At 37.4% G+C, this 25,769-nt stretch overlaps 2 protein-coding genes and 1 non-coding gene across 5 annotated transcripts in view; 2 read left to right on the forward strand and 1 right to left on the reverse strand.

Annotated features, from left to right (window-relative positions):
- Nucleotides 1–16,103, reverse strand: part of LOC115444518 — a 31,577-nt gene extending 15,474 nt beyond the window's left edge. The window contains exons 1-2 of one of the 3 annotated variants that reach the window (XM_037440061.1): nucleotides 15,778–16,101; nucleotides 4,269–4,470 (exon numbers count right to left, since the gene is read on the reverse strand). In XM_037440061.1, the coding sequence (XP_037295958.1) occupies nucleotides 4,269–4,350 (82 nt within the window). In that variant the 5' untranslated portion in view covers nucleotides 4,351–4,470; nucleotides 15,778–16,101. Of the gene's footprint in view, nucleotides 1–4,268; nucleotides 4,471–9,316; nucleotides 9,376–15,777 lie in introns of those variants that run through there. The other 2 variants (XM_037440059.1, XM_037440060.1) reach the window with 2 other exon arrangements.
- A 391-nt stretch (nucleotides 16,104–16,494) lies between these two features.
- Nucleotides 16,495–16,566, forward strand: Trnap-cgg. Its single transcript has one exon. It is a non-coding gene; the product is annotated as a tRNA-Pro (tRNA).
- A 1,766-nt stretch (nucleotides 16,567–18,332) lies between these two features.
- On the forward strand, nucleotides 18,333–25,446 carry LOC115444537 (cyclin-dependent kinase 6). Its single transcript, XM_030170349.2, has 7 exons — nucleotides 18,333–18,637; nucleotides 20,356–20,524; nucleotides 21,497–21,635; nucleotides 21,903–22,070; nucleotides 23,717–23,877; nucleotides 24,458–24,593; nucleotides 25,097–25,446. The coding sequence occupies exons 1-7, from the start codon at nucleotides 18,526–18,528 to the stop codon at nucleotides 25,181–25,183; spliced, it is 972 nt and encodes a 323-aa protein (XP_030026209.1). The 5' UTR covers nucleotides 18,333–18,525; the 3' UTR covers nucleotides 25,184–25,446.
- The last annotated feature ends 323 nt before the right edge of the window (nucleotides 25,447–25,769 follow it).

Genomic DNA, 25,769 nt, shown 5'->3' on the forward strand with positions numbered 1-25,769 from the left:
GCGTTGTCTCACCGAGCGAGCTGCGTGCGGGCCAGACCGCCTCGAGACCATTCTAGCGGAAACTAACGAGATTGGATATCGGGTGGGAAGCTGTGAAGCACGGCTTGTGAGGGTTTTACAATAACGTCTTTCCTTTGTAAGCGACTTTTCATGAAATATTGTTATTCTTTCATGAGCCATGCTGCTGCGGTATTGGATGAAATGATAGGTTAAAAGTAGATACCACCCATGCTTTTGCATGAGATACCTGTCTAGATAAGTAACACCCTCTTTTATCTAATTCTTATTCCTTTCTTTACTCCCCTAATTTATATATTCCCGAGTACAGACGAATAGTTAAGAACACGAGTGTATAAACAGCTTATTCGGGTGTATTGTTTATTCATAATTCAATGCTCAAGTTATTAGTCCATAGTTTAAATGAGGCATTAGTTCAATAGACTACCCGTGATTCCTTTAGTATTGTAAATTATTAGTTTATGGGCGGTAGATTATAAATTCTAAGCTCGGATATTCCAGTGTAGGGTTTGCCAAATTTAAGCGCTTCGGGACACAAAATCTGTGTGTTTTCTGTTTAATTCGCTAAGTGATAGTTTCATTTAAGTAAATTATAAGGAAATTTGAACAGCGCTCCGTAGCCGTATTTGCAAATTTGACAGCGTGAACTTTAGGCGCTATAATTCCAATAGCATACCATGTAACTATTTGTTTTGCTTTTTTATTCCATTCGTATACATTATCTTTGTTTTCATATTCATCCGGCCAAAGATTTATTTCACTACATATAGCACATGTGTCCTCTCCTTTTCAAACTTGACATTGGCAGAACTGTAGTAGAAACGATACAGACAAACTAAATAAATTGGATTGGATTGGAACGTGTAACCATGGCAAAAACTAACTCAGAATATATATTAACATCAGGTGAGTTGACCGTCCCATTCAGTTGCGTAAACATATTAATATTATTGTGAGTAATTTGACTTTAACAGCGATCCAAACTGACAGTTCATAATGCATTGCAAGTCGAGATAAACCGAGTTGGCGGATGTGGAGTAGTGAAAGTAACCAACTTATTTTACGAGCGCCGCGCCGCGCGGGTACCTGAAGCGAAAGGTTACGTGTTCGAAACCCGACGTGGTGATTTGTGAATGAGAACTGAGGCTGGGCGTAGCGTTGAGTTTAGTAATTGCGGATTCTGACACAAAAAAATAGATTGATCTAGGTATTGGTGCCCACAGCGCAAGACCGGTTTTGTGTGGACCATACTTTTTTTTTTGTTGCTTTGAATGATGTGACGTGCTTGCCGTTCGCCTGATGGTAAGCGATACGACAGTCAATAAACAGTAGAAACACCGTTCAACACCTTGAATTACAAAGTATTGTTTGGTATTCCACTGCGTTCGCCATCCTGAGACATGATATGTTAAGTCTTATTATGAACGCTATTTACACTGGCTAAAATATTACTAGTTTCTTCACAAAGGTTCGAATTCAATAAAAAAAATCGTTTTTCGATTGAGAGAGTTTTTTGTCCTCCGTGAAATCAACAAAGAAACGGCGCAACGGAAGACCAGCGCTGGCTAAACTGCCAGCATATTGCTGAGTTGGTTGCTTTTTTAATTGCTTTTTGTCTGTTTTGTTTGTTTATTCCATATATGTATATTACGTTTGTTGCAAAATATATTTCTTTCTTTATTTCTTCTCTATAAAGAGTCAATGAATGAAATTTTTAACATGAATTCCGTGAGGTAGTAGTAGTAGTTTCACCGGAATGTTTGGGAATGCTTTCGGTTTGTCGGCACACGGTGCCACGTATCGTGTGAAACAATGGCGTCTGTTGAAACGCCGCTCCGCGCTGCACCTCTCTCCGTATGAGGCATTAATTTCCGAAATCAAAACACGCAGTCTTAACGGCGTAATAGTGTATAGAATTAAAAATTCATGAAGAAAATTAAAAAAATAATAATGAACTTTATGTTAAAAAAAAGTTGATTTCATGGAAATAATAACTTGCCGATTGTCACGAGATTCTATAGAAAGTTTTCAGCTAGGTTCAAAATGACAGTGCCTTTGAAACCATTCGTAGATGCTATTTCAATTGTGGATGCAGACGCATAAACCCATAGTATATTCTGAAATAGTTTGCTAAGGTTTTACTAGGATTATTGAAAACAGCTTTGCAACCGGGCAAACCTCGGTCACTCTACCTTATAAAAAAAAAAATCATTTGAATTTAGAACCTTCTCCTTATTTGACGTCGGGTAATAATAACACCTTTGCTGAGAGAATCGAAATATTGTTTGTCTGGCTAGCCAAGAACACTATTATATTACTTTTAAAAAAACTTTTTAGCAAAAGATTATACCGCCTTCAAAAACCAAAAAAATATTTAACATTACCTATATACTGATAACCAATTTTGGAGTAGGTGCCTAATAAAAATAAAACATTGTTATCGTACATTTGTTCATGTATTTATCTAACTTAATTAGCAAGTTTAATGACCAATCGGTTCACCCAGTCAAAAGTTCTGAGGTAACGAACATAAATAATACAGTCTAATTGATAACCTCCTCCTTTTTTTAAAGTCGGTTAAAAGCAAACTTCAAATTTCAAATCATAATTTTAGTTAAAGCTTAATACCATAGATAAATACACAGACAAACGAAACGAAACAACCTCTACTTTTCAGTTTCACAACACTTAAGAATCCTAAATCAAAGATTTATTCTTCGTTCTTGAAAACCTTATGTAAGAGATAAAATCAACAATATTCAAACTGAGAAAATTATAGCCGTCTGAACCAGCATCCAAGGTCAATTTCACCCATTACCCACGGCCCTGCAGCCTTCAGTCCGGTGTTTACTAATAGCTCCTCTCTGCTCAGTGCGGCGCGGCGAGCCGGCCTGCAGCCTCAAGGACACGGGGTCATTTGCCCGACACTTTTTACATCCATCTATCAATCCACTAACGCTTTTTATGTTTTCTTTTTCGTTTGGTGAATGTAAAAAATGTGTAAATGGATTTTTTGAGTTTTATATAACTAGCAAAAAGGTTGCTTTTGAATTTGATGTATATTTGAATGTTGATGTTTTGCTGTGTAGGTTTTATGCAGAGCAAGCCGGTCTAGAGCAGTAAGTGAACACCACTACAATTTGACGCCATATTACAACAAGCTTACATAATTCTGTCGACTGGTGAGGGACAATCGTGTCTCATCAGTCGACACTCTAACTCAACCTGACTAGGTCACTATGCCGTGCCTAAAAAAAACACCTTGCCGGTGACTGTTGAGGAAAGGAAAGTAAAGTTTTAATCCCTGCCCATATGAACCACATTTTTTGTAATGTAGTAGGTATTGCTGGCCACATCGCGAAACTACCGTTTATGAAAGTAATTAAAACATTTTTTCCAACCTCAACTTAATTGGGAGCCAAGAATTCCAAAAATTCCTATCCCCAACCACGAACTCATGATTCGAGATATGGTGAGTGTATACTAGGCACAAATGATTACTCTCCATTATGTGATACTGGGCTTGCCCGCAAAGGTAGGTATTATGCTAACATAATATGAAGAGATTAATGCAGAGATGAAATAAAGATAACTATTTTTGGCCAGAACTTTCGCTCTCATTTAATAGTAAATGACATGTTGTTTGCTGTAGAGGGATTTCTTATTTCTACAAACCAACCTTCGTTAACGTAGCTCTCTTCACCTGCAATCTTCTGGCCAATAAGATTCCAACTATCCGTAAACTTGTATTTATAACTAGCAGAACTGTTTATTCTATCAACTTGTTTATTGAACAATATTTTATCATCCAGCTTACGTCTAAGTTACGTTTAAATTAAGAGCGAGTTATGTTTATAACCTTTTAAATTAAACTATTTTACGAATTTTAGCGCGGTTTTAATATTTTACTTTTCTCCCGACGTTTTGAAGACTTTGCAGCCTTCATGGTCACGGGGGGGACTGAGGTTTTGTTCAACCGCAAAGTCAGAGTTACAATATCTACCTACATTTTATAATTATACAACTTTTTAAAATATTTTAGCTGTTGGTGGTCCGATCTAGGCAGAATGAGCTCACAATAAAATATTAAAACCGCGATAAAATGCGTAAAAAAGTTTAATTTAAATGTCTAACATTCGCGTAAACTTTAGAAATCATTATGTTTATAACCTATCGATATTATTTTATTCTCTTGCTAAGACTGGAGGCAAGGAAATGATAAGTTTGTATGTTTTTAAGTTTGTACTCACCATTAGCAACATGTATGAACATCATAAGACAAACGACGCCGAGGCACCTCCGCGTCCGCCATCTTACTCTAACAGCGGCCATTTCGTTTTGGCGGGAAACTGACGTATTCACTGTCCATCCGTCCCGCGATAATCACATTATAACACTAGAGCTTTTTATAGTCCTTGTCATTGTTATCACATTCGTCACTACCAGCTACACCTGAAACAAAACGAAGAGAATTAAATTATGGGTAATGAAGAAATGGACACCAATCGGTAAATAAAACTATTTACTGTAAACTTAGTCATTGTTGTGGACTAAATGAGTTGTCAACTTAAATCACGTCGCAATATCACTTTTTGGTCTTAATTACACAAGTAACTATAAGATCCCTTTAAGAACCTCATTAGCATCAGACTCGACTAAAGACTTCGAAATACTTTCTTAGGCTCAAGGAAAATTGTTCTTTGAAAGTAGGGACATGATAATGAAATTAACTATATACAGTTATTCAACACCAAAATAAGGTTCAAAAATATGGTCTACATGCCAACATGGCGATGTGTGCCAACGGACACCATTGTTGAATAACAACCGCGTAACAGTTACAGCGCATAGTTTGGCACAAATAGCACTGGACATGCGCGGGCGCACGTTTTTCCTTGCAAAAACGATGTAAAACATTCGCTACGGCTTTGAAAGCTTCTAGACTAATAAATGAGAAAAATGAAAAGATGTTTTGTACACGTAATTAAAAATATATTAGGGAAAACAACAATTAAATTAAAATATATTTTGTAATGAATTATGTAAAGTTATCATAAATAAATTATATCTACTGAGTTTAATTATTTGTACAGACTTTGTTTCTAGATTGCTACATAACAGTGTACAAATCATTACAGATTGTTGTTGCATATAAAAACACTTCCAGAGTTTAATTTATAAAGATTAAATCAAAAATCATAATATCGACTGTGTTGTTTACGAAACCCACGTCCTTCTGCATTAGGCGTCGTCACCGCTAATCATTATCGGTTCTCAGTATTGTTCGCATTTACGGAACAATGTTACGGTAAGTATACTGTTTTTGTGTTCAATATATTCCAAGACTCTACATTACGTCCTATGGCATGCCGTGTTACATCCGGACCTGTCTGAAGAAGTTTATTTAGTTACGAGCAAGATCTTTATCTGAAGGTCAATGCTAGGGCTAATTGGAAAATTACAACTCGCACTATTTGAATCATAAAGTAAACTATCACTACTGAGCTTATCAACATGAGATTTCCTCATGTACGAGAAGACTACAATATAATATAGATGGAGTAGAACAATGTTTGCACAATTTTGCTTACTAGCAAACATAGTCAAAACGTTCTAGTATCTGCCCCGATGGCCTCTTGTAAAAAAGGTCGGCAAACTAATGAATGAGTCATGTGACGGTCAGTGACTGCTGTCACCTTCCCACATTCAAAATACCAGAAGTATGACAGCGTGAAAGAGAGTCAAGAAAGAATGAAGACTCGGAAGTAAGAGCTTTTTGTGTCCCTGTCAATATTGCTTGTCAACGCAACTTTACCAACAACTAAAGCAGATTAACTTTCACATCTCCATCATCAAATCCAACGCAATCAGCAATTCCGAACGCATCCGGAGCAGTAGCGGATCTGCGTTTGGTCAAACATTGGTGTATCGGTGCCGGCCAATGTTTGCAACGCGCCCCACATATTTCCGCAACGCTAATCATACGTTTAAAATTCTCGCTGCGTGCCGTTTGTATTGTATTAGCACCTAGTCATTGGGTACAGCGTGCTAGTTTCTATCAATGCTATGTATAACATTTCGTGAATGACGTAACTGTTAAGGTGCTACAAAAAACAGAATGACATAGAAATTAACAAGACAAATTGGACTGTCTTGTGCGAAAAAGTTCAGGATATGATTGAGGTATTTTTATCATACTTATACACCTGAAACCCCGACCCAAACTACGATACAAGTCTTGTCAATTATCAATTACAACTTACAAACCAAACATTAACGATATAATCGGAAGCTTTCATCACTGACAACTGGAGCTGGGACGAATTTGTTATTTCCTCGGAATCTACCACAGGTATTTTAGTAGTACAAAGTTGTTGTTACGCGCCGCTATCCTAGTCGATGACATCGGGCGTTTCCGGAAGTATTCGGCTGCGCGCGCAGGCTGGCTGAAGAGAAGATATGTCACGCGGCGACTATTCTATTAATCTCTCTGGTTGGGCGTTGTCAAGAAAAATGTCTAAAATTGTATTCTGTAATTATTTTGCTAATATAATGTTTACTGTAAAAAGAGCGTTTAACATTGTATTACAAAATAATTTTCTAAAGATTACCGAAATTGTCACGACCTCAGCGTCATCAGCGTCCGCCATTGCGAAACGCGAATCACCCCACGGTGACGCACGGCAGCCTTACGTGTTGTGTAACATTGCTGCAAGTTCCTGCTGCGTGCTGACGCATGTCCTCGACAATACAAAGACGTGACCCAGTTAGAAAGAAGAGGCTTATCCGTATACTCAAGCTAGATGATAAAGCCTTCGACGGTTCGTTCTCATTAGAGTTGTCAAAAGTAGTGTTGCAAACAGTTTTGCTGCATGAATTCTGGTTGGATCAGAGTGGACTGTTCTAAGAAAGCTTTCAGAATTAACAGCTCCAGTATTTTTTTCAGTATAATTGAAGAGATTACAAAATATCCAAAAAAACTCTTGCCCTTCGAATTTTTCGCTTTAAAGGTGGGTCATTTCAATCTTTTTGTATCCAGGTCAGTTTTTTTAAAACAAGTTATAGGTATCGGCGTGAAGCGGCCATAAAAATAGTTTAGTCGCATTTTGGTGTATGGAGGTCAAATGATTCATAAGAAAGGGCCTCATAATTTTTGATCTTTCATTTTACATCATTACAATTTACTCTTTAAGATAACGTTCTACGCATGTAGTGGCTGCATTTAGGAACAGTTTTATCTACGGAACGAATAAGAAAGATCCTCTATTTTATAGAAAACAATGTGATGAAATTATCGTACAACTATTATTCTGTTGATAATTTATAAGTCATATAACTCGAGATAACGCCGATCTAATTGACTGATGACCAAATTACTTCTTTGGATACAAGATCAATTTTAGAAATATTAAAGCACATTTCTACGACTTATACCTCAACATATGTCCCTCTAAGATTAGTCCTGCCTTTAGGGTGACAAGCTTGTAGCTATCCTCTGAGTTACAAAAGTCAATAGTAGAGCGAGTACGTGCGCATAACATCCGCGTAACGGTGGTTAAGGCCCGCAGGTGGAGCCGCGTGACCCACATAGCTGTGGACGCAACACAGTTTTTATACTTGTGCGTGATCACTTACGAGCTGGTAAATCTGCAGAAAGGGGGTGAGGTGAAGGAAATCTTGACAAGAGGGGAATTTTGATGCGAATGAAAATGCGAAAAAGATTTAGTTATTGGTTTTTAATCCGCACAATTAAATAACCTATGTTTTTAAAATCATATTTGATTTCTCTAGCACTGAAATTTGTACCCAATATGGCGATAGGCACACACCCATCACGTCCTGGGACGAAAAACAAGTTTAAATAAATAGAGATCCAACGCAAGACATCAGATGAAAGCAAAAAAGACAACTGACGCCAGGCCTCGGGTGGAGCTACAAAGCTTCCCAATTTAACAGTTCTTAGCTAGCATGCTTAAAAATGTCCCAAAGGTATCGCGCGTGGCTCTGGACGGTTGCCTGATTCCCCCTCCTAATGCAGGCACTAGCGGCAAAAGTATTATATTTAAGAGATTTTCCTTAATATCTAAGGTAAGACAGATGTTTTTGTGATATTTAGTGTGTCATTTTATCAAATATAATATAATGTTATTTTCCCACGACTCGACGTAACAAGGCCAAAATAAAGCAGAGCTGAAGAACGTAAGACAAACAGGCAGACTATAACCTTAATAAAACAAACCCTAAAATAGTTGTATAAACAAGGTACAGGAACTCATCATATACAATGCTATAATAGCTATTATAATTATATCAAAATGGCGCGCGCGTAACGGAACACAACGAAACTAAAATGGGAGAATGATGCAAAACTATTAAATTACCATACATAAACATTTTGTCGAAAACCGTTGGGTGTGAACGAACTTCCACGAGCTCCTTATGGGGTCGAGAGGTTTCTTTGTATGAACACACTCATTTTGTATGGCCCGAGATAATGGCGCAGTGGGTGTTGAGCCAGCCGTGAAGCGAGGCCGCGGGTTCAATACCCAGGCGAAAACAAATTTGTATGATTTTCTGAACTTCTATTAAACATTTCAGTAGTTGATATCTACGAAATGATTTGTGACAAAGGCACAACACACAACTTGTATTAAACTCACGACAAAATTATACAAAATTAATTAGTAACTGGCAGTTCCCATAGCTTATTACTAAACTAACAATTGGTTAGTAAACAGCTGATTGTACTGAAATATAAAGTTTTACACTTAACTGTGGAAGCAGAACTAGAAGTGTAAGTCAAAAATATTCAATCGAACAGAGACTAATATTAAACCTCTGATTTAGATACTTGCTGAGTACAGACGAATACTCACGTATGCGAATGTATAAACAACTTATTCGGATGTATTGGTAACTAATAATTATTATTTATCGTCATATTCATGCTCGAGTTATTTATTTTAACGACACACAGTGTTCAAATGACATAAAATAATACAAAAATAACTATACACCAATTACATGTTCCCATATATAGAAAAAAGGGAATATAAAAAAGCTTTACTTTAACAATAGCCAGATAATAATATTTTATACAATATATAAAGCACACACACAATACAATAGATGAAAAGCCACATAATATGTCACTGCCTACCAGCTAGAGAGACAAGACCTTGTTAATAGAAGAATAGAAGAGGTTTAAAATTAAACAAGTCAAGATCCAAGGACTTCATGCTGTCAAGTTATTTGGCGACTTATTAACCACTAATCTAAATGAACCATAACAACTTACTGACAATAACAGGGCAGCAGAACGATTATGTATCACCGTAAAATGTATCCACTAACAGGTCTTAATGCCTGACAGCACAATTCCTACCCACACTCTGAACACCTGCCTATTCAGCACCATAAAACAACTAAAATTTAAAACTACGTTGTCCCTAATTCAAAGTTCACTGGGTTATCTCAGAGATCATTTCTACCGATACGCCATTGTAAATTTTTCACACGTTGTTTAAATTTCTATGCACAACTGTTAGATGTTGCGTTCTGCTCGAGCCAGTTGTAGATAATGATTGTAATTCTTCAGCCGATGTTTGATGTCACAAATGTATAGTAAAACAATAGAAATACCCAAGAAATGAGTAGAAGTAAACTAAATAAACAAAACAAATGAACAATTGTGAATTGTGATCAGATGACTAACTCCTGTTTAGTGTTAATAAAGATTTCAAGTTTAGATTTAATGGGTGATGTCTAAAGTACTGAATATATTCAGAAAATGCGTTCACTTTGTAATTACATTATCTTTGTGGACTATATATAGGCTATATTTTATCCTGGGAACCGACTATAACTAAACCAGAGACAAATATAGGTTTATAAAAATATAATTTAATCTTGTACTTATTTATTGATCGTTCTTTTGTTTTTCAAATTTTTAGAACAATCTAGGTTCTTTTTTAACATAGCCTAGTGAAAACCACAGATCAATGTGTGCACAGGACCTGTCCTTAGTTATACCACGCAGCAACATACTATGTAAGTGATGTAGGTCGCATAGATACGTGAAATATACATGCCTCGTACAGTTATATAGCTGTATGTTGGAACTGGTTATTCAACTAAACATTCCAAATTCCGAACATATACGCTTGTGGTTGCAGATGGCTCCATTGAGAACTTGCAGTTGACAATGAAACGTGTTTTACCTCTAAGACATCTTTCAGTTAACACAACTTGTTCTTTTTCTAGAACTTTATTGAGACAAACAAGATTTTGGGCAACTAAATGAGACTAAGATCTCGTTGATCTAATGTTAAGACACAACTGCGTCTGTCTCACCCTAAAACTAGATGTTTGATCTTATATTGCCTAGTAATTATAATATCTAAGGTCCTTCAAATTGTTTGCACAATGTTCCGCAGCAACAGAAAAAGTCCTTACGGTGGTGCCTTCCTAGTCGAATAAACTTCCTCTTGTATCTAGGGGCCAAATAATATAAAAACAGGAAAGAACCTAGACTCGTTCTGGTATATAAGAGACCTACCACCTCCACCTATTGATGACTGCCTGATGAGTATCCCTACACTGACATGGCTACCTCTTCGCTAAAAAAATAATTGTACATACAAACATACATAGTATCACGCCTCTATCCCATCGGTATAGCAGACACTATGGATTGCCACTTTGCACGATTCTGGCATACTTCTCGCGCTTCCTCCACCTTCATCAATCTTTTCATGCATTCCCGCCGGTTCCGGGTACTTTTGACCTGGCCTTTACTAAGAATGTCAGATACCTGACATTCGAAGGTTCGGTGCAGCCGACTCCTACCGGCTCTTCCATCCACATTGGCCTTATAACCCTAATTGAAACTTCGATATAATGTACCTATATTGAACAACAGAACTCTCAGGTACCTATGATGTAACGAAGTGAAAATATCTGTCACACGTCGATAACTTTTCATAGTTCCGTTCTGTTGATAACAGACGCATTAACTACCCACATGTCAGCTAATATGACACGAAAGGGAGATCGACATTTTCCATACGGGAGGTGGTTTCTCATTTTGAAATTGCTAAGACCTTCCCAGGGCTTTTTATTCTAGAATGGGAAAGTGAGTTTTTTTACAGATAATCTCGAGTCGCAAAGGAAGTCCAGAATGTCGGCGTTGCTGGCCAACTTTTCACACCGGTATACAGGTTAAAACCCTGGCCTTATTTGACACAGAAGTGTCGGCCCTGGGTAATAAAGTAACTGCACTCCAATAGAGCACAGTACAATAGGTTATCTAAAACGACTAATATGGGACGTTACATATTTAAGGATTATCAGGATTATGCCGTCGTGTTAGTTGTGCGAAGTCGTCGGTAAGGTGTAATTATCGACAGCAGGTGCCTTACACAAGATCTTGTACCTAGTACCTACTCTATGATAGAGAAATAAGGCCCCCGGTACGGTAAAAATCTGTATTGGTATCATACTCAGCCAAACGATAATAGAACTAACTAACCCTAATTGTTACCACCATAGAATTTTTCACCATATGTATTATCTACGGTCACTATCCACTCAGGCACTAAACTATCAAGTATTCCCATAATTTATAAATTTTAACATAAAAATAAGGTAGTGTGACTGATAGAAAGCCTGATTCCTCATGATTTTTTTCATATTGATCAAAGATTTTTCTTGATATTTTTTCATGAAATTATTTTATCAAGATTTTCAAAATTGGTGGGACTACAAAGGTTCCTTGGCCTCAATACTAGATTAGTGTTACATGTTGTTCCATTACAGAGCCAGGAGCTCTGCTACTTATGATGGGGTTAGAGCCTTAGACCACCTCGCCGGTATAGTGAGTGTTGACTTCAACTACCTTCGAAATTCTTATGGAGAATTCTCTTGAATTATTAGGTAATTGTAATATTCCTCACGAAGTTTTCTTAGCTTCGTTAAATGAGACCCGTCCTTCAATGTATGTGGGGCGTGCTACCGGTCACTCACAAACTTGTTTGTACAACTAAAGGCCCGTGTACATTAATGCAATGAGATAACTGCAACGAATGGGACGAGATTACAACCTTGTCATTTAATTTGTTTGTTTATATTGACGCTTTCTTGGACATTATTGTGTCGACTGCCCAGAGGTAATCATCTCTCGATTGTCGACATTCTATTGGACTCCACTCCACTTACCATCAGGTGTAGTGGCGTCAGTTTGATGTGACCGCATAAAAAAAAGACACTGACTACCTTTACAATATTATTGACAACTTAGATTTACAAACTGCAAGGCACTTACGATTGCACTGTGCTCAACATTAAGAGACATTTGATATTATTTCTGATCATACCTAACATCCGCTACAATGGCTTTCTCACTGGAACACAACAGTGCTCGGAAATTACGACAGCAAAAAAAATATTGCGGTTAATCCAGATAGACTGCACGCAAACAAGAGATCCATTATCTATTGCAGTTTTATACTTTGTTCATATTTTGGAAGAAGACACGGTTATCACAGCATTCATTGGTGATCCCCGAAATAAGGCATATATTTTTAATTAGTATGATATACGAGCGTAAGTCCCGTGTACGCAGGCCCTAGCCCCCAGCGATGCGGTCAGCGGGCCACACCACAACCGGTTTTACGTAACGCGTTTTAGGTCACTGTTACCTGCGCAGTACCCGGTGCCCTCAAATACTCTCGTTTACTGCAAGGGCGTAGAATAAGTTCTGACTAAGCTAGAGATCACTTTCCAAAAAAAAAATGACTCATTGATAGAACAAAATTTGGAATAAGTACTTTAGTGGCATCATTTTTTCTTTTTTTTTTGTATGGGCCCGGGAATGTGATCCTATTGCACCGAATGGTAAATAGAGTGAGGTCCAATAGAGCGTCGACTGACGAAAGATTACCCCTTTGGCTGTCGACACAATTATGCCGGCCTGTTGGAACTGAATATACAATGGCTGATCCCGGAACGCGAGATAATTACGTGGCCCACTGTGGCGGGTTTTAACACCTTGTGTACGGTGGTCGCTATCCAGTAATATAAAACATATCCTATCACCAGCAAATTGTTTGAACCACACGCTTCATTTGTCATACTGCAGTTCGGCCTTGACTATAGCACTGAATGAGGGGTCACAAAGAGCTTTATCGATCCTTTGGGTAGGGTTGTGGACTTTTAGGCTAAACCAGGTAAATTTTAGAACAGACCAAATGTCTGTCGCTTGCTAAGTGTATGCTCTTATAATTCCTACATGTTTGTTTACATGCTATGCAGTCCTGTTTAGAATAAGCTGCTTCAACTTCTGATCAGCAAACTAAATGCAATCTAATTTAAATTGAAACTTGTGTTTTTATTTATTTAATTTGTGTGTTTTCAAAGAACTTTACATCGTTATGAATGTACTACCGCTCGGAACGTATTGCTGTGAAGACGGTGCGGCGAAGAAACTCATACTCAAGATTGACATCATATGTACTAGATTTTTAATTTCTTAGAGGCACTAGACTTTAATGGAGATAGTTTTCATAAACCTATTTCATAAAACATAAAGCAGTATAACATCAGATGTTGATCAATCCCATTATTATACATTAATTAAGATCACAAGTTCTATCTACCTTTGCCATTACGGGATAGAAAAAAAGCGATTCTGAATAGCTTTAAAAACAATAATTTCTAGATTAGTAGTAGTTACTAAAGTATTGGTAGCTCCCAACTAAGCAGATTCATTCGAGTGGAACTACGGATCTGCGGACAACGGGACCGGTGCGTCTCCACAGCCGACTGCCCACACACGTGACCACTAGCGTGAACATACAGTTAGAAATTACAAACGCCAATTGAAGCGGCTCGTGCCAGCCAGCTTTAGTGGATTTATGATGGTTTTTAAACAAGAAGAATAGGTAAGTGAATACAAACTCCCTGAACTACTGGTAGAAGACTCGCCTTGCTTGAAGTGTTAGGTCAGATGAGTGCTGTATCGTGCTGTCAGTGCTTTGTTATTCATTTTGAGTTGGCACTGATTTTGTCAGACAAGAGACTTTTCTCGTCATTTATTTAAATTAAAAATCCTTTTTCTCAGTAAAATGGGTTTTGGAAACGTTTTACATTGTTGTAAAAAATATCATTGAAATGTCGCGTTGTAAAAAAACCGTAAAGCGATTCTTAATTAGTTTGACTCACAATTTAAATTGTAAATGCATGTAGATCATGATCCAAATTATGATAACCAGCAATGGGAGACGTCGCAACTCTTGACAATCACCTGAATTATGTCTGCCTGTCTTATCAGATGTAAGTACACAGAATGATTCCGGAATGCAACTTGGCAAATACCATGATGTTTTTTGTCACGTTAACAGAAGTTATTGACTATTGCCTGCAATTACCGACCACTTGAATACCTAATCAAATACAAGATATACCCCACACCAACACCAGAGAGTGTAAAAAGAAAATGCAGCTACACTTCAATGAACACGAAACATTCTATTGTAGCTGCAACAGCTGACGTCATTGCCGAAACGAACTTTTTCCTCGAGAAACTATTTCTTATGAACTTACTATACACGACGGCGCAGTTGCATAACACGGTGGCTAACACCTTAGTAGTTAAAAAGTAAAAATTTCTCCAACAAACCGAATTTTGAAACACGCGACGGAACAATGTAGGACACGATACTACTTTTCATTTCATATGAAATTTGCAAATATGACTAACCCGTTGGACTAGTGCCGAATTACGAATGTGAAACCTGTGGTCGCATGTTCGAATCCAAAATCAAGTAAGAGGTAGGTAGTTCACCCTTTTTGGAATCACATTCCCATACACTTCCAGTCTTGTGTGGATACATAAGTGTCCAACACTTGGAGTGGGTTTTCTCAAAACAATCGGTCCTGGATCCCTTCTGGATTGATGTTTAACAGACGAGTAGGCGTAAAACCCAAGTCAAATGCTTTCTGCAATATGCTTGGATGTTTATTGCGCAGGTCCCACATTTGAGGAATGAGATGGAAGAAAAGAACTGAATGCACACAGCACTCGAGATCTTTAGCTCGCAAGTGAGTGCATAACAGAAATATAACTTTTTTGTTGCTGGTTAGAGGGTATCCATATATTTAGCCACCGGATCTAAAGAAGCTCCGTATCAAAATGGGTGTATATACAAATAAAATCTTTCTTCGGTACACTTCAATGACACGCCGCATTCAGATTGTGTGGTTAGGTAGACCGGCATAATGCCGGTGACTGGCAACGGACATAATGACTTGTTCGTTATCGTGATATTTTTAGTATGCTTCACAGTGTAGTATAGTTACACTTATTTCTAAAGCAACAAGATTGTTAGTCAAACACATAATATTACTACTTCGTAGACAACTTGTGGAAATAAGTAAGGTAGGTAATAAAGTGGAATATTAAACAACTACTTAGTTATTCTCGCTTCAATCATTTGAGACAAAAACGCATGTCAAACATATGCGGTTTTTCCAATTGCGAGATTCCCACATAACGGTGGAAACCGCTCGTAAACCGTTTTAAAGTTATATTAAACACCAACTGACAAATTCAAACAAGTTTTAAGTTATGTCTACGAACTTTCTCTGAACTGTATACCTACACTCTAAAAACGAATAGCAAAATTCTACACGCCAAGTAAAAAAATTCAAAAATATTCGATGAATTCCCTGCAATTTACAAAATAATAACAAAATACTCACTGTTCAAAAAGGGTCAATGAGATGTCCAAACACAATCTAGATTATAGTCGCAAAAAAGATCGCACAGTGTTTTCTTTAACATGAACAAACTTTCACATTTTATATGGAGTCACTTCCATACGCACACGTGATTTCTTTTCAAATAAAACTTCGCAATTATTTTTTTAAGAAATAAACACTTTTCAACTTTGATAGAAACTTTTTTTTAATCATGAAAAAGGTATTTTATCTTTAATTTCACTCGATAACTCCGCCTCACAGTTCAAACATGCGCGCGCAGAAACGTCTGCATCCAACTGCCGGCTGCCGTGTCGCGGTAAATTCTATCGAATTCATGTGCGAGAGTGAAGTGACAGATATATTTGATGTGAGATAGAAAGAGATAGATATAGGGTGTGATGTAGCGGTAATTTTTTTCTCCTTTCCCGCTTCAACTTTCTAAAATATCGTCATAATTCTAGTATTTCTCAAACTCAATGTTTTGATAGCATTTTGAAAATTACAAGCAGTTTGTATCACGTATTCAAAATAATTAGTTATTCACATAAATATTTTCTTTTTTTCATTTACTTTGTGTTTTCACTGTGTATAGCAGATTTCGTATTGTGATTATTTTTAAATTAATACATAACCACAACTCTTTTATTTTTAAAAATTTAATTATATTATACGTCATTGATTAGAAAACTAATAATTAAATTCGTATTGGTGTTATAAGGCTCGTTGGTCTAGGGGTATGATTCTCGCTTCGGGTGCGAGAGGTCCCGGGTTCAAATCCCGGACGAGCCCGCTATATTGATAACTATAGTTGTCTTTTATGTTACCATTGTACAAGATGAAACTGATTTTTTTAATGTAAAAGGAACCATCTATAAAGTTTTTAAAATATAATTTTAACAATACACATCGCATCACTTAATTATGTCTTCACCATACTAGATGGCGTTTCGTACTTTTCTAAATTCATGGTCTCTCGCTAGATGGCAGGGTGCAAATGCAGTTACGGATTCTTTTTTTCTTTCCTTCTTTAGCAAGGCACGGTTTGTGCATTTGCCAAAGTCAACGGTTATGGTTGAACAGTTTATAAAATAAGTTGCAGAAATAATTTCTAAAATAAATTTAGGGAAACAACAGTACTTATATAAAATGCGGACAGGGAAATTACGGAATAGGATCAGACGAATATACTTATTTAAAATAAATATACTTAAAATAGGAAAAACAGTAAAATTTTGACATTTTCTAAATATTACAAATAGAACACGTTGAATACTAAGACGTTTTTATTACATAGATACGTTATCCTAGGCCAAAACAGGCAAGACGAAAGGAAGGTAATTGCCCGACATTCACTTAGTTAACCTCCAACCACTGTCGCGGCTAGTCGGCTTACAAATTTTTTCAAATAAAATGCCTTCCTTTGATTTTAGAGAATGTACAAATTATACTTCAACAGTGAATGAAAAAAACGTTTCATTTCATACGTTAGTAATAATTACTATACACTATATAACTTATTCTTTAACTAATAAATTCGCATTTTAACAGGCCGCTAGGTGTCCAAAGCTCGCTCCAGGATTCCCGAAAATGATCTCTAGGCAAAGCGGCGTCATGAGAATAATTTTTATATGGGAATAAATCAGCTTCTTTATATCTGTAGATATCTTGTACAATATAGCATAAGTGCACAATGCCCTCCCTCATTCTAGCAGGGCCGTAGCTAGGGGGGGGGGGGCATTGCGGGGCAATGCCCTACCTTAAAATAGTAATGCCCTATCTTAATAATTAACAAAATTGTACATTATTACTCAATAAAAATATATGGAGCAGCGGGATTTTTATTTTACGATTTGGAAGTTGGTTTCATTGTAAGAGTTATTCGTATTGATGGGTGAAATAACACTCTTTCGAGATTTATGGGAATTTTGTTACACTGTATATTACTTTAACAATTACCTAAGTATTCATTTTTTTTTTGCACACGCCCACGAGTCAAGGAAACCAAAAATCGATTGAGCAGATCAGATTTAATAACATTTTTATTTCCGCCCTGCTTGCAATAACAGCTGCCCTACCTTAAATTCAAGTCTAGCTACGACCCAGCATTCTAGTCCGTTAAAACGCAACAGATGGTTTCTCAGGTGTAACATCCCCTATCGCCGCTCCCCTCTCAGCCAACTGTTATCGCTAGTGAGGCGCAAATAATGTTGGATTTATTCGAATAGACGATATATTCATTACAATGTTTGCAGTGTCAATTAATTATTAAAATATTATTATTATTGGTTAAATTTTCAATCCAGTCGAGCTCTTAAATCGCATAATATTTATTTTATTGCAGGGTACATGTCAACTATGAACAATGTATTTGAAAAACAAATATTTAGTAAGTACACATATTGCACGCAAAACATAATAATATTAAATATTTAATTATTGTGTCTTTTACTTATAATTCTTAACTAGAATTACTACGTCACAACATAAATGACATCTTACTACAAATTGAAATCGAAACATGAATTTAATTATTCGAATATTACGCGATACCCAAACACCCAGCACTACAATGTCGTTGAAACTTGTTATTTAATGAGCCAGTTTGTTTATTTTTTTCAAAACTTATTTATTAGGTTTATACAACGTGCAGCTGGTGTATAAAAGCAATATCACAAATATTCTTGTTCTGAGTACTTAAGATATTCACTATTATTAGTGGGTATTCTTTTAGTGCAAGAAGTGAATAATATGTCAGCTTCCAGCAGTTCCCAAGCTGCGACTACTGTTACTTCAGTGAACGATGTCAGTGCCCTGTTTCAGAATGAAAAAAAATATGAAGAACTAAATATTATTGGAACAGGTACATATGTACATACATACATAATTACAATATTAATGAATATTTATCTTAATTAATAACCTCTTAAATACCATGTGCCGGTGATTGCCGATTTCGCGCATTTTTTTGTTGATGTTGTCATTGTGTCTTATTTCTATACCAAAGTGTGCCAGTACGTATGGTAGTTATTGTACTTTGCTATCCTTCCAATATATGATATTTAAAGACTGCGTAGGATATTAGTCGCCAACATATTTAATATAATGAACATTTTCAGTTGTATTTGTTTGGATTGTCTGTGGGATTTTTAAAACATTGCCTCAAATTTAGTTTGGATAAGAAACAGTTTTGATTAAGTATTTTTCATGGTTCTTACAAAACAGTATTTTATTTATTTTTGTGTACTTTATCACCAAAACTTTCATACACCACCAAAATATATTATCTCCCAACCGAAAATTATAATAGTTTATAACAATCTTGTTTTAAATGTGAGGTTCTGTTCCAAATCCTTGCAATGCATGAATATGAATACCGTTTTATGTATTATAATAAAATGTATTCTATATTTGAATGTTTCTAATGAAAGGTAAGACCTCCATATGTAAATAGTATTTATTTATCATAAAGAATAATTACAATCCATAATTTACATAGTTTAAAACAAAGTCCCTTCTTTTATTTCCTTTTTTTATTTATTTGGTAAAAGTTTGTACATACACTTTAAAAAAACATTATGCTAATAATTGGTACAATACAATGTAACAAATTATTATAAAGTGTTAGTTTGAATGCCCGTAGCCGAATTAAGATTAAACTTATGTTATATTTACATTACTTATCCTATCAAAATGTTTCAAAAAGGTAGAGCCTTGAGCAAGTTAATGTTACTATAGTTATAGGTATTCTTTGGAACTGATTGCCATCAGGCATGCAGTCAGACATAAAAACTAAGTGAATTTTATTCTACAGCTCATTTAATAAAGGGTATTGTTCAGAAGCTACACTAAGATGCAGTAATATCAAAGTGAAAAAGTAATAGCATGGTTCTGCCTTCCTACTATTGTAGAAGACTTGTGTTTATGTCAAGTTTGATGAATCCCCAAATTGTAAAAGATAATTATAGATTAACATCTACACATTCAATTGCAAATGTTATGTACATGTATATCTTGTCTCGCTATATCTGTTGACACCATTTTATATTGTGCAAAAGAAATAGCAAAATTTATAGGCATTTGCTGTGAAACATGATTACAGTCATTTGATCAATAAACTTACTAGTTGCAACACGTCTGTGTTACCTAAAAGCGATGATTGCCTAGTTGGTTATGGAATAGACTGCTGCAAAGAATGTCCATTCAAAACCCTAGGGAATGCACCTTTGTTATTTCTAAATTATGTGTTTATTCTTGCTGAATTATAGCTTGCTTTGACTATGAAGGAATAAATCATGAGGAAACCTTCAATCTGCATACCTGAGAAGTTCTCTATTGTAATTGGTCTGTGAAGCCTACCAATCTGCACTAGGCCAGCGTGGTGCACTAAGGCCTAATGCTTCTCAGTAGTAGAGAAGGCCCGTGCCCAGCATTGTAACAGTATATAATACAGGGCTGATATATTATGTATTATTATAATAAACATTTTACAGAATATGCATCAAAGCTTAAGTTTCTTAGGTTCATTTACTGTGTTACAAGTTTTTTAAAACAGAAGTAACTTAATTAGTATGGTTCCAGGCGCTTATGGCACGGTGTACAAGGCGCGGGACCTGCACAACTCGGGTCAGATAGTGGCGATGAAGAAGGTCCGCGTGCCGCTCACGGAGGACGGCATGCCGCTCTCCACCGTCAGGGAGATAGCGCTACTGAGGCAGCTGGAGGCGCACAGGCACCCTAATATTGTCAGGTAGGAACTTTATAATTAGAAATTATATTAAAACTTGAGTGATTAAGTACAGAGGTCATCAGCCACCAGTGCCGAAAGGTGAAATTCTTCAAAAGATATATAATAATATCAGTATTATATTATATAATTGCCCATTGCTGAGCATGGGCCTCCTGTATTACTGAGAGGGATTAGGCTTAGTCCAACACGCTGGTCTAGTGCAGATTGGTAGACTTCACACACCTTCGAAATTCCTATAGAGAACTTCTCAGATGTGCAGGTTTCTCACGATGTTTTTCTTCACCGTTAAAGCGAACGATAAATTCACAAAGAATACACACGTGATTTTAGAAAAGTCAGAGATATATGCCCTTGGGATTTGAACCTGCGGACATTCGTCTCGGCAGTCCGTTCCACACCCAACTAGGCTATCGCCGCTTCTTCAAACAGATAATCCGTGGTAAAAAAAATCTTTAGTTAACAAAAAATTGTCAATATTACACAAAAGACAAACATAAATAAACCTAAAAGGGAAGACGGTAGGAATCCGGCTGTATGGACGCTTCGTCATTGACAGCCACTGGTCTGTAAATATTGTGCGCCACAAGCGTAGCACCCGAAGACTACGCTACATCACCTGCCCGGTGCATGCTTAAGTATAACCAAATTACTTAGTAGTAATAAATTGACATATAGTATAGCGATTGTCAATGGATACTAGGTTTGGTTATATCTTAGTTTTTCCTCCCCTTTCTTACGCCAACATTACAGTTACCAATTAGTCACCAATATTCTAGTACAAATGTGAATAAAAATCCTATTAAGACGCTTTGGTGATATATCCAATATAAGTGATCATGGCAAAGTGACCCCACTGTACTTGATGGCGAGTGGACGGACGTACGATGATAGTTGTCCCTCGCCAGTTGACACAATGATTGCGGCCTGTTTGAATGGATACAATCAGAATTTTCAAGTTCCACCTGCTCATAGACTGCTGGACGTGTGCCACGGGGGGCAGGCAATGGACCGCGAACAGCTGGTGCTGTACCTGGTGTTCGAGCATGTTGAGCAGGACCTGGACTCGTACCTCAGCCGGGCTCCGGGGCCGCTGTCGCAGGCCAGGATCAGGGTATGTCTCACCACGCATCAATTCAGAAAACTTGGGTAGGTACTTATTTATTAATTTTTTATAATTACATTGTCCGTGATAATGTAGGCTGTAAATAATGACCAACGATACTGTAATTATGTAGGGTAAAATACTCTGTTTTTAAATAGATTGACCTTTTTATTTGACACTCAATATATTTTAAGTGAGAATCAGATTTATAGATGTTTCCTCGTCCTGAGGGCTAAAGTCGAGGATCCATAACAAATAGTCTTGTATCGGTTGCAGTGCATGTCGTACGACATCCTGTCGGGCATCGACTTCCTGCACTCGCACCGCATCGTGCACCGCGACCTCAAGCCGCACAACCTGCTGGTGACGAGCGCGGGGCGCGTGAAGGTGGCGGACTTCGGGCTCGCCAAGACTTACGACACCGAGATGAAGCTCACCAGCGTGGTACGCACATTACTATACTCTGGCTTTTTGTACTACATGTTGTCTGATGGCAAGTACTTTAAACCATTTTTTCTACCATCTCTATTTCCTTCCCAAAACAACATAAGTAAATAACCATGTCCTAGTACCTCTAGTAGAAATTCATGTAATATCGTATACCTAGTCTTGCCATAAATATTGTAATAAAGAAAAAAGAAAATTGTTAACTGCAAATAACATTTATTACTTTTACAGTGTGTCAGTTTAATACATAAATATAAAACAATTAAAAATATAAAAAGCTTATTCGAAGTGGTCTCCATTGGCTGCAATACAGTCCTTTAAACGATGAGGCCAGTTATCAATAGAAGCACGCACTCTTTCCATGGGAAAATTCTTCACTGCCAATCGTATAGATTGTTTTAGGGACTCCAAATTATCATGGCGTTTAGAGCAAGCTGTACTCTCTAAAACTGACCACAAATCATAATCCAGCGGATTAAGATCGGGACTAGACGACGGCCAGTCTTCAGCTCTGATGAAGTCCGAAACGTTCGATTCCAACCAAGACTGCGTGGACCGAGCTTTATGACCCGGCGCCGAGTCTTGCTGGAAGGACCATACTTGGTTATTGAACATGGTGATGTTAAGGGGCTTAACTACCTTCTCAAGAATGGTATCTTGATACACTTGTGCCGATGTTTTGATACCTTTTCACAAAAATATGGCTCAGTCACTCCTTCATAGCTAACACCCCACCAAACCATCACTGAAGTCGGATAATGTCCACGTTGCACTCTGTCGACTAATTGGGAAGCTTCCTTAGAGCTTTGAGCATAAATACGGTCATTTTGTTTGTTAAAATGTTGCTCAATTGTAAAAATTTTCTCATCCGTAAACAAAATTTTTCTGTGACCTCCCTTTGCGTACCGCTTCAGTAGTTGTTTCGATTTTACCACCCTATTCTTCTTTAAATTATCAGTTAAGAAATGGCCAGTGCGTCTCTTATAGACTGCAAGTCCTAAGTCATCTTTTAAAATACGCGACATGGTTCTAGGTGCTATCTTCATTTCCCGAGATAAAATCTTTTGCTTTCGGACAGGATTTCTTCGAATTCTTTCCCTTACTGCTTTGACCACCTTTTTCGTACGAACACTACGTGGACGGCCAGATCTTTTCTGTCACAAACAGAGGAGGTCTCATTGTACCTATTAATAGCCCGGTACACAAACATTTTACTAATACCAAGTGTATGGAGAGTTTTAAAAATTGCATTTGGCTCCATACCTACTTTGTGTAATGCTATCACAGCGATTCGGTTCTCTTTATCACCCCACACCATTTTAATATCGCAAAATATTTTACAATGTATTGGCGCCAAAATGAGAAAACACAATGAACAATCGTATAAAAATGACAGATTCGAAATTCAAATGTAATATTTTTTTATAATTAAGTGTAACAGTATTTATGGCCAGACTAAGTAGTATCCGTGTCGAGTAAGTTAACGTTCTATCTCTACGGGCCAGCATACTTGTGTTGACTGGCGAGGGATAACCCTCTCTCATCAATCGACACTTTATCTGCCCGTATAATAAAAAAAAAAAAAAGTTATAACATTATAGAGATTTGCCGTTTGAGCCGGATGTTACATTGTGTCGTGGCAGGTGGTGACGCTGTGGTACCGGCCGCCGGAGGTGCTGCTGGGCGTGTCGTACAACACGGCGGTGGACGTGTGGTCGTGCGCCTGCGTGCTCGCGCAGCTGCACTCGCGCCGCGCGCTGCTTCCCGGCGCCGCCGACACCGACCAGCTGCACCGCATCTTCCGGTACTTCACTTTACATTACCTCACCGCAACACCACCTCTCCACAACACAACACCACAACACCACCTCATCACAACACTACCTCACCACAACATCACCTCACCACAACACCACCTCACCACAACCCCACCTCACCACAACACTACCTCACCACCTCATCACAACACCACCTCACCACAACACCACCTCACCACAACACCACCTCACCACCTCATCACCTCATCACAACACCACCTCACCACAACACCACCTCACCACAACACCACCTCACCACTTAACAACAGTGTCACTGCAATGACAAAATTTTATACCAGCGAAAACAAAATTATGTGAACTTAAAATACGTAGATTAGTTAGTATCGAAAGCTTGGTATCCATCCAAATATTTCTCACTGTATTGATTGATTTATAATGAGTCTCATGATACATGTGTACAATTTTTGAATGGCTCTAGTTAAATAGCATCTGTCATTTCAAAATAAATTGTACAAAAGTTTTCACAAAATATCAGAATTCCAGTAATCTCTAAGTGAGCAAATATTAGTGTAATATCACGAATACATGTTCCAACATGGTGTCCAGGCTGATCGGCCGTCCGCCGCGCGAGCAGTGGCCGGAGAACGTGTCGGTGATGATCGACAGCTTCCCGGACTACGAGCCGCAGGACCTCGCCGACGTCATCCCCGGGATCACGCCTCTCGCACTCGACTTGATCAAGGTCTCTCTACATTATATACATCACACCTTTTTCCCTATTTCTAGGTTTAACTCATGACCTTGGCTGCGTTGAATTCGTGTCAAATGTTTAAAAAGTAGCCGATGTCGATATTCCCTGTTCAGGCTTTTTCTGTTTATATTTATGACGAGGACGTTCGTGTCTATAGAATATACGTCAATGACCTAAACTATTTGTTCAAAATCTGAAATAAAATGGCAACCAAAACGTAACTGTGATAACCTATTTATTCACGTGAACAACAAATAATTTTACTTAGTGGACTAATATTTTTTGTTCAAATCCAGGTTTACACTTAGAGTCGAGTTCTTATATTATGAGTCTGCTCCGTACACAACCACAAGCTGTCAATATTGACCATACTAAAGTCAGTTTGAGTGGATTGCAGTTCAATTCAGTTGAACACAGTGAATTTTCGCAACGTCAAATCTAATATGTAGTACATACATATCGATGGACTCTAATTAATATGTGTTGTTCCGCAGGGTATGCTGGTGTTCGAGCCGTCCAAGCGTCTGACCGCCATGGACTGCCTCGAGCATCCGTACTTCACTGAAGAACCGCTTATGTAATGACGACCGATGCACCTGCTCGTGAGGTGTGGACAGCAGACGTATGAGGACCAACTACCAACTACGGAAACCAGATAAGTCAAGTTTTGAAGTGAATAAATGTAATAGGAGCCTTAGAAGATCAATACTTAATACCGCCTCGTCACCATGAACGCTCGAGTCTTTGAAACTTTGAGTAGCCCATTGAAATGTTCATGAGCTTTGCATTTTTTAGAGGACGCAATTTTATTTTTGGGACATGTGTGGGGGGTCAATAGATGCTTAACCTCAAGTTTGTGGGGTCGCCACCCTTGTCCCCCGGTCGCCATCTTGGAAAAAGGGGTGAAAACACTTTTTTCGCGATATCTCGGAAACTATGCGTCTTACAAACAAGACAAATCAAATTAAAAAAATTATAGGGAACAATTTTCCTCAAAAGATCATCTACAAGATTGGTCTGAGGTATTTGTTTTATAAACTGTATAAAAATAAAGTTATAGAGCAAAAAAAGAAATTATTTATTAATTTTTCTCACTTTTTTGCTTATAACTTCTTTAATATTTAATTTAGGGCAAAATGTTATATAAATATATTTGTAGGTAAAACA

This window comes from Manduca sexta, chromosome 18, assembly GCF_014839805.1.
Source record: "Manduca sexta isolate Smith_Timp_Sample1 chromosome 18, JHU_Msex_v1.0, whole genome shotgun sequence".
NCBI classification, from domain to species: Eukaryota; Metazoa; Arthropoda; class Insecta; order Lepidoptera; family Sphingidae; genus Manduca; species Manduca sexta.

Coding starts and splice junctions, on each gene's coding strand:
- LOC115444537 (XM_030170349.2), top strand. CDS start 18,526: ATGTCAGCTTCCAGCAGTTCCCAAGCTGCGACTACTGTTACTTCAGTG. Junction 22,071..23,716: donor AGATGAAGCTCACCAGCGTG/GTACGCACATTA, acceptor GTGTCGTGGCAG/GTGGTGACGCTGTGGTACCG. Junction 23,878..24,457: donor CAGCTGCACCGCATCTTCCG/GTACTTCACTTT, acceptor CATGGTGTCCAG/GCTGATCGGCCGTCCGCCGC.